Genomic DNA, 9,779 nt, shown 5'->3' with positions numbered 1-9,779 from the left:
GTGGGGCTCACTGGATTGTCTCATAACAAATCCAAGTCATCCACATAAAAGAGGTTTTAATTTTAGGCCATCGGATAAAGTTTGAGGGAAGAACTCATCGCGGATGGACCACACTGATAGAAAGAGTCAAGAATTAACGCACAACGCTCATGCAAGTGTGAGCTACAGACAACTCTGTTTTTTAAAATGATTCTATTGTGAGTTCACGAATATCCAATTAAAGCGAACAAATCAGATCAACAGAGGCGTGACTTCAATTGTTAATTTAGTATGGCCCACACCCCATACTCAAAAGCTCGTCTTAACTTTTGTGATAAGCTAATGTCATACCAGGAGATGGCTAGCATAAGGCCATTTTCATCATTTCAAAAGAGGAAATGCATAAAAGAGTTATAAAAAATATATGAATTAAAAATATGATGTTAACACATTTTATTATGTCATAATTAATGGATATTGTTGATGCAAGAATCTGGTCCACCCTTTTTAGACCTTTGAGTACCTGCATTGGAAGAAGACAAAAGAGACCCTGGCTAGAACAGGGGACCCTCCAATGCCAAAGTCAGGCTATGAATATGGGTTTGGTAGTATTGATGAGTTTTGGGTGAGAGATTTTGCATACCTTTTAATGTAGATGGACCCCTTATTTATAATGCAGGTGGGCTAAAGACCGTTCATGATATTATGTGTAATCTTTGTGTATGTTTCTCAACCACTATACAAGATTTATGTAAGTGATAAGTGTTGACGTAGTTGACCCTAGAATCATGCAACGGGTTGTTGAGGTTGACTTGAGCTGAACCCTCAATCAATTAAGATGAAGCTGAGCTGAGCCAAGCCATCGATTGGTTGGGCAAATCTCCACCATCGGCTTAGAATGAGTTTTTATATTGATTGTCATTGGTCAAGTTTTTGTGTACCTCAATTTATCTACGCTCCGAGCATAGGGAGCGGACCCATCTCCTCGGCAATGCTTACCGTTCTTGATGTACCGTCTACTTGATCTGGTCTAGCAGATTATTCTTTTGGTCATCTTCTGATCATATACATCCGAACAACTCTGGGAGATGTACAAATAAGCTTGGTCAAAGCTCAAAAATGCACAATGCCGATGACTAGGTTCAGGAGTGTAAAGTCTACCCTTCTCCATGATAACCCGAGTCGGTTGTTCAGGAGCCTTTGGTCCAGAAGTATGTGCCCCTGAGTTCTGAGCTGACCCATCGGTGGTCAAACCAATTTTACCCGTAACAGATATTTTAATTAATAATCCATTTAACAACCGCTAGCTGTTGCAGCCTTTCCCGAGCTCCAAACACGCGATGCCTGTCTGAAGGGCCAACGTGATGTATGAGTTTTATCCACACCCTTTGTCCATTCTTCCATATCATTCTGAGGTATAATCTCAAAAAATGAGGCTAATCAAGCTGATACTTGTGTTTTACCTTCATCCAGGTCCATGTAGCCATGGTAAATAAAAATCAGTGGGCCCTAGGAAGGTTTCAACGGTTAGTGTCATTATCACCGCTGCTTCCTGCGGTGTGGTCCACTTGAATCTTGGATCTACCTTGCCTTTTTAATCTTACGCCCTAAAATGATATGGAAAATGGATGGACGGTGTGGATCAAACTAATACATCACAGTGGCCCATCAGAGCCCCTGCCTGTGCCGAGCTCGGTGCAAGGAGGTGGCAGCACTCAATCCGCGTCCCTATATGACCTCTTCCCCATTCTCCCCCGCCTTCTAACCCGAGAGAGAGAGAGAGAGGCGCAAATGGCGAGCGCGAGATCCACCACGACCACAACAACAACTACAGTAACCCTCGAGGATCCCCCTCATTCACATCCACATCAACACCAACATCAGCAACAACAAACCCTCGTTCTTCGTCTATCGCGCCCGAAGAAGAAGGTGACGTGGAAGGATGGTACCGTCGATAACGAGTTCCTACATCGGAAGAGCTCCAAGAAGTGCTGCATCTTCCACAAGCAGAAGCCTTTCGACGAGGACTCCAGCGACGACGATGAGAATGTAAACGGCGGCCACGATCATCCCGGTGGTGGGGCCGGCACCAGTGGTTGCTGTTCTTCTTCTTGAGGACATTGAATTGATAGATCTGTTGTCCATCCCTCTATTGTTGTAAGTTTCCAATCTTTTAATATGTATTTTTTTTTTTTTTTGTCTTGAATTGGAGATTTGGATGGTAATACAATACATGAGCGGTATTGGCACGGGGCTTGTGAAATTTCTATGGTCGTTTTGGATCTTGATTTTCTCTCGTGGGATTTCTAGGGATTTTGTTCTGCTGTAACATATATTTTTAACCTAGGGTAACATACACACATTAGATATATGGGCATGTTTGGATTGTCCTTAGAATGGGAAGGGCTTGGTATGAGAGCATTGGCTGGGGACGTTTTCAGAGATAGATGTTTGGTGCATCTTGCAGAATGCATATAGGGGAATTCATTGATAGCCTGATTGGATGTATCCTCAGGACGAGGATGACATGGATTGAGGACGTACCATCCATTTTGTGGAATGAGATGTTTGGTGCATCCTGAGAAATGCATATGGATGGATGTGCCTTGCGCTTATGCCTGTGAATGGGGGGCCCAAAACGTGAATGCGGTGATAATGGGTTTGACCCATTTTGCTGCATTCACATTTCGACAGTGGATGAGAGGTCAAGTGTTCCATTGCATTCCCACAGCGTTTTAAAAAGGTCCTAACACTTCTTTCTCCCTAAAAAATGCCCGAAAATAAGATTACGATGACTATCCGTCCGGCCCATTTTCATCTGATGCTCATCTGTGATGGTGGACATCCACACCGTCTGTGTTTTCAGGAAACTCCAACCATGCCCTAATGTGGTTAAACCTTAGTTATGCAATCCTTCTAATTAGATGCCACTTCTGCTTCAAATTGAGCTTTGGATTCTCGCTCTCACCATTGCTTCCTAGGTCTTTGCAGTTGCTAACAGTTTGAAATGGACAACTTCAGGCTCCTGCACTCAAATCCCTTTGCTCCACCTTTTATGCAACCATAGGTCAAACCCATCATCCATGCTTCCGTTGTGCACTATTTGAAATCCATGGTAATTCCAAAGGAAAGCCCAGTCTATGCTGAGGTATTTGAAAGGCAATGAAGGTGAAATTAAATCACTCTATTGGCCATCCAGGGATGAAATGTGAATAAGTTGGAAGCCCAAATTATCTTTATGTGATGAAATCATTCAGAAAATTATTTTCAGGACCTTTATGCTAGATATAGGCTTATTTTGGGATCAAGACACCAGGATTGAGTGATATTTGATGAATTGAAGCAGAATGAACCATTTTGAAAAAAAATAAATAAAATAAGGGGAAATTTATCATTTTGTTTTTTGTTTTTGTTTTTTCATCCTCTTTTGTTCTATTTCAATATAAAGGGTCCTAATCAATCAAAGTAAGCTTGATCTCTGTTTGATTAGGGCCAATTTGGTTGACCTTCAGCATGTCAAGCCAGCAACCAACATTCTTATTGAAGGATGGTATTATTATTATTTTTTTTGAGAGAGAGATTTAAAGAATGGTACGATACACCATTTCTTGTTTAAAAAGTAAGAAAAATAATAGATTTAGGCATTTTACATTTTTTCTTATAATTTTTCATTTTTTTTGGGCAAAGAAAGAAAATTCGTCTGATACCCCTGTATCATATCACTTTTGGCCCCGACCTGTACCGTTATTCAAAACCTTTGTTGCCATATTTCCCTTGTTTTCGTTTGGTCCTACGATGAAATCCCGTATTCTATCCAGAAAGGAAAAACAATCATGGTTTCTATTACACAAGCAGTGAATGGATATTTGTTTGCTTTGCACGTTTTTATTAAACGCGAATATGGTATTCATAACTTTCATAAGGGCTTCAGATATGACTTATTTTTCTGGATGAGTAGAAGCAATCTGCTTTTGTTGAGCCTGAAACACTTTTGGCAAGCTCTTCTACATGGGTCTTTCTTTGTTTTGAGAAGCACAACTAATTATTCTATTGAAAAAACAGCTTATTTTTTAAATATGACAAGAAAATACATTTGAGGTAATGATAGCAAACTCTTTGTAAGGCCTTTGTTATCGCACGTTGCATCTTTTGGGCGAAAATTTGCCTACCTCTTTTTTTTTTTCTTTTTTTATTTTTATTTTTATTTTTTAAGGCAACGGAACTTTTATTAATAAGCAAAGCAAAGCGAAAACAACAACGCAAAGCAAAAAACAGCAAGAGAGGGACACCGAGCAGGTGACCCAAGTACAGCCCAAAGAAATCTAAATTACATCTCTCAAGATTAGACACAGAAAAAAGCCCATTTGACAACCATTGATCTAATCCTTTTTATGCTTTCTACTGATTTAGAGACATTATTGAAGCACCTCACATTCCTATCCTCCCAAACAGCCCACCAAGTAGCAAGAAGAGTCATTCTCCAAAGGATCTTCTACTCTCTCCCAAGAATGATCCCATTCCAAGCCGAAAGGAGACGGTCAACCGATTCCTGGGCGACCCACATAACAAGAAATTGACTCGATATGTCCTCCCAGATCGGACCTAAAGGGGGGCAATGCAAAAATAGGTGATCCATTGATTCTTCATCTCTCATACACAAGATGCACATATTTGGGATCACCATACCATGTTTCTGCAAATTATCCATGGTAAGAACCTTCTTCCTTGCCACCAACCATCTGAACACCGTCATCCTTCGGGGACTTTATAGATAAATAGGAACTTTATACCTTCGACCTCCTCTCATCCTAGGCAAAAACTTTCACAACAATTTCTCATTGTTTTGAGAAAATGGACTAGTATTTTCTTTGAAAGATCCATGTAACTGGTGGTGCCATGGTATGTCTAAGCATGATTCCATTTTACACAGAACGTCTCTCTTCCGAGCCCTTCTCAAAGCTAGGGCAAGAGTTCTTTCTAACATTTTGAGTCTTACAAAGCCTCCCATCTTTAGCCTCCACTTGGTAGAGCCATTTTTATGGAAGTCTCCATCATTTGTTGCCATTTGCATGGCTAAGTAACTGAGCCTTCTGATCTGAAACCCCCTGCTCTTTTTTCAACAAATGGATGAATTCCTTTGCCTCTTTTCACCATTCAATAGAGGATCTCCTTAAAAATTTTGTGATGATAGGCCTTGCACCTACACCTTGAACATATGCAAACGCAATGCACCATCTAGTTTGAGAAGTGGCCTTGATGGGTGTAAGTTTAGACTTCAGGTTCCTTTTCAACATGGAAGCTGTGGTCCAAACTCTAGCAGAAGAGGATCCCATATATGTTATATAGGGATATTTATTTATTTTTTCCATGTGTATGCCAAAATGATTGCATGACACTATAAACACATTTCTGGCATTGGATTCAATCATATATTTCTATCAGATTCTAGATTGACCCGGGGTGCTTAGTCTAGTAGCCTGAAATGGTAGGCAGTGGCAGTGGTAGCAGGAACTTCAACAGGAAAGGTAGAAACAAGCTATTTCTTGACCCAAAAATTTAGGATTTGTGAGTTTCAGAGGCAGGGATGTACATTCTTTTTAAGTAGAGTCATGCATCTATAGGTGTGACAATAACTCATTAGACACCTGTCTGTCCTTGCAAGTCGCGACGCAACTGATTCGAGGATATTGCGCAAAATAAGGTCAGAAGTTCGAACACATGAGGAACTCTGAAAAGGTTTGGACTTGCCCGATTCTACTGCTCACAGCAACGGGTAAAACATTAGAAAGTTTGCTTGGCCTGCCTGAAGCAAAGACTAAATGTTTTATGAATCATCATCATCATCTAGGCTTTATCTCAACTAATTGGGGTCGGCTGCATGAATCCTGTTCTGCCATTCCAGTCTCGGTTAGATCACAGGTCATTGAATCTTTCTAACTCACTCCAGCCATGCTCTTTTGGGCCTTCCCCTCTTCCTTTCAGAGCCTTGAACTTGAGCCATCTCACTCCTAACCAGTGCGGTTCTTGGTCAAACCTTCTGAGACTACTTTCCCTTGTCTTATTACCTATTGGTGCTGCTCCTAACCTCCCTCAAATGTATTCAAGTAAAAAACTATATGAAGAAAATTTTAAGAATGGAAAAACTTGGAGTCATGCCACAATGGTTTAATTTTTACCAGAATATTCCATCACTTTTTGCATAGTAGGATAGAGAACCAACAGGTACATAATACAAGCAGCTGTTGATGGATTTCCATACGATTCTAATTCATCATGTCAAAACAGATGCAGGCATCTTCTTCTATTCGCTGATGGTGTCAGCTGTAATATGCAACTCAATTATCTACAGGGAACCGGTGCAGCAGTAGAGAATGTTGACTGCTGTGATGGAGATGGGATGGGGGTGTGAAACTATTCTGTCTAATTGTTGTCTTGTAAAGAGTTCAATCACCATGATGGGATTTTTTTTGTGTGTCAGGTGCTCAAGTTTAATGGTCAAGAGGGCTGTAATGGTGCTGGGAGTTGGACTCTGTATCTTTAGGTGGGGTGCGGACTACCTACTCCCATTATTTGGCACTGGAAATGTAACCTGTTTGTCAAATCGCAGAAATCTTACTTGGCTTGCCAAATTCTTCGTTGGATTTGTTTAATTGAAAGAATGTTTTCTGCTAGTTTTTGGTCGGTTTGATTTATGCTTGAAAGTAGTCAATCCATGACAAACACTCATAGTTAACCTTTATCAATTTTTACTGAATTTGTGGCCTTAACTCTAGTAGTACAGAGTCTGTGAACTCATTATAGCTGAAACCAGTTACAAAGGTAAAGAAATGAGCTCAGTTCAATGCATGCCTAAAATTCACAACTCCATGAAAACAGAAATTGGTCTAAAACCAAACAGAAAGCTACGCACTTTGATGCACCGAAAGTCACAAGATTACAGGGCGAATGTGATTGGATTAATCTGCTTGTATGGACCATGTCTCGAGTAGGAGAGGCGATTTTGAACTAAATTCAACGGGATCCGTCTTCTAACAGTTTTGGGCACTGCAGAAATCCTAAAGCATGTTGGGTGGGGTTCTGTTTATACTCCTTTCGGGCCCAAAATGATACCTGTAGCCACTAGTCATATGCCTACCCCATGGCAGGTACATCCAGTTTTATCCGTGACTACTACATCATCATCATCTAAGCCTTATCCCAGCTACTTGGGGTTGGCCACGCGAATCTTGTTCTGCCATTCCACTCCATCAGGAGAGCTGATTAGGTGAGGCCCGGCCTCACCCAAGACAGTGCGGCCCTTACCGTGGGGCCCACCTTGATGTATGTATTATGTTGATGTATGTATTATGTATCCACGCCATCCATTTTTCTAGATCATTTTAGGGCATTATCCAACATATGAAGCAGATCCAATTATCAGGTGGACCATACCATAAGAAACAGTGGTGATTGACCATCCTACCATTAAAAACTCCATAAGGGGCACCTTAATGTTTCGGTAGTGTTTATTTACCATCCAATCTGTTGATAAGGTCACATAAGTCCGGATGAAGGGAGAAAAACAAATATCATCTTGATTCAAAACTTGTGGCCCATTAATGGTCAATCACCACTGTTTCTTATGGTATGGTCCACCTGATAATTGGATCTGCTTCATTTTTGGAATAATGCCCTAAAATGATCTGGAAAAATGGATGGACGGCGTGGATACGTAATACATACATCAAGGTGGGCCCCACAGTAACCCCATGGTAAGGGCGTCACCATCTTGGGTGAGGCCGGGGTCTCACCTAATCCACTCTCCTCTATCAGGACCCATATCCTCAGTCCAATAGGTCATAGTCTTTTATTAAAACATTTCCTGTGTCCTTTCAGGCCTTCCCATTGCCCTTTTATAGCCATCAATTTGAATCACCTCACTCCTGACTGGTGCAGTTCCTGGTCTCCATTGTGCATGGTTAAATCATCTAAAAGTATACTTCCTGTCTTCTTATCCATGACTACTTGTGTAGCCAATACTTATGGCTATCAAATTCTAAATGAAAGTTTAGAAGTTTTGGTTTCTGAGTTGTTGCACATCAATACCATCCCTAGTAAAATGGTCTTGTACCCAAGGACAAACAAAATGGGGTTTGGTTTCATTCTGATACCCGACATGGTTCAGTAAAAAGCTTTGGAACTCTGGCAGAATGTAATGGAAAATTGCATGTGGCATACAAATATTCAAATTAAAACAACCAAAATATGGGTCCCGGTTTAGGTGTATAATGAAATACAAAATAACACTCGTTTGATTGTCTGACCATGACTATCATGTTGGTGGGCCATTTATCAGATGGTTAAAAATGAAAATATACAGTGGTCTTATTTCAATGAACAAGTGTCCGTGACTATCATGTTGGGGCATCGGTTCGTCCTGGTTAGGTGCTCTGTATCAAACTGTTTGGATGCCATATAAACAGCGGTCCTCAGACAGAAAATGTTTGCTTTTTCTAAGGTGGGCATTCTCCCCCATCGTTCCTTGTTTGTTCCTCAACTAAGTTACGGTGGGGTGCAAATGGGCGCCACAGAACTAACCTTAACTTTCCACCTGGTGAGCTGTATGTGGGCAACTCAGCCTGACAGAAATAACAGTTCAGGAAGATAAGGGCAGAGTCGAACACTACTATTGTATACAAATGCGGTGTACTGGATTTCCGGCCCGGCACTTCAAACCATGACTGTATCTACAATCGGTTGGATTTACGCAGATTTCAAGGCATACTGGCCATCTCATCCGATTAGTAGCCATCTTCGTAAAGTTAATATCCAGTCTATTATATTTGGGGAATATGCCCATCCACTACTAAACGTTCTCAGGTGCATTTGGGAATCCAAACATGCATTAAAACAAAAAAAAAATGGTTTTCCACACTTAAAAACTATTCAAAATAATGTTTGGATCTAATTCCGAAAAAGCATGTTGGGATTCCGGTCACACCGATTTTGGTGCCCTTAAATAACCAGCATCCAGCCTTTCCATGCTTCGTAAAAGCAAATAGACAATGCAGTGGGTGCTAGTATGAGCAAGGCAGATGGTTCCAGTGGCGATGGGACGCATGCTCGTAGAAAGGAGAAGGTCAGGCCAGGATCTATCCCCCCCACCCCCTCATCTTCTAAGCCCTGGCCAGGGAAAAGATTTAAATGATCGAAGGATTGAAAATATATCCAATCTGAGAATTTTTGGGTAATCTACAAGGAATGCCATCATATAAAATAAGTCTTATGGATTGAACACAGTCTCTCGACTACTCATGTACAGGCTACCTTGTGCATAAGTGGGGTCCAAACAAAGCGAAGACCCCAACCGTTTGGTGGTCCACATCTTATGTGCACAACAGACACAAGTGCATACACAAGATACCCAAAGTAAGAACCCATCAATGAGACCCCTTTTCGTCTTCCCAATTCCTTTATTGCAATTCTTCTTTTCATTTTCTCACTTTGTACAATGGACTATTGAAAGATGACAACATGATGCAAGTGTGAATTCATTGGCCCCGTGATTTACATGCTTGATTTTATGATTCATCGCATGTGTTAAAGCAGCCCACATGTTGAACCGCTTAGATCTGAAACCGAAATTCAACGGCCACAGGTTTTGTTCATCTTCGTGCATCGCACGGAACTCTGCTAGCATTCGAAGATACGCCGTTGGCCGTCCAAACTTCTAGCATCGAGGGAACACATTTCTCACCGAAAAAGTTGTAGACTCTGTTTCTTTCCCATTATTTTTCATATACATAGTCAAGCCGATCAGC

The 9,779-nt window shown here is 41.1% G+C and overlaps 1 protein-coding gene across 3 annotated transcripts; it reads left to right on the top strand.

Annotated features, from left to right (window-relative positions):
• Positions 1–1,708: 1,708 nt before the first annotated feature.
• Positions 1,709–6,650, top strand: LOC131236754 (protein phosphatase 1 regulatory subunit INH3). Of its 3 annotated transcripts, none has more exons than XM_058234164.1 (2): positions 1,709–2,136; positions 6,458–6,650. In XM_058234164.1, exon 1 carries the CDS (start codon positions 1,771–1,773, stop codon positions 2,092–2,094), a length of 324 nt encoding a protein of 107 aa, XP_058090147.1. In that variant the 5' UTR covers positions 1,709–1,770; the 3' UTR covers positions 2,095–2,136; positions 6,458–6,650. The 3 variants fall into 3 exon arrangements, with proteins under 3 accessions (XP_058090147.1, XP_058090146.1, XP_058090145.1); XM_058234163.1 differs by having other exon boundaries at positions 1,711–2,136; positions 6,329–6,650; XM_058234162.1 differs by having other exon boundaries at positions 1,719–2,136; positions 6,265–6,650.
• The last annotated feature ends 3,129 nt before the right edge of the window (positions 6,651–9,779 follow it).

This window comes from Magnolia sinica, chromosome 2 (assembly GCF_029962835.1).
Source record: "Magnolia sinica isolate HGM2019 chromosome 2, MsV1, whole genome shotgun sequence".
In the NCBI taxonomy this organism is placed as follows: domain Eukaryota; kingdom Viridiplantae; phylum Streptophyta; class Magnoliopsida; order Magnoliales; family Magnoliaceae; genus Magnolia; species Magnolia sinica.
This window is presented reverse-complemented; position numbering and strand designations above follow the sequence as displayed.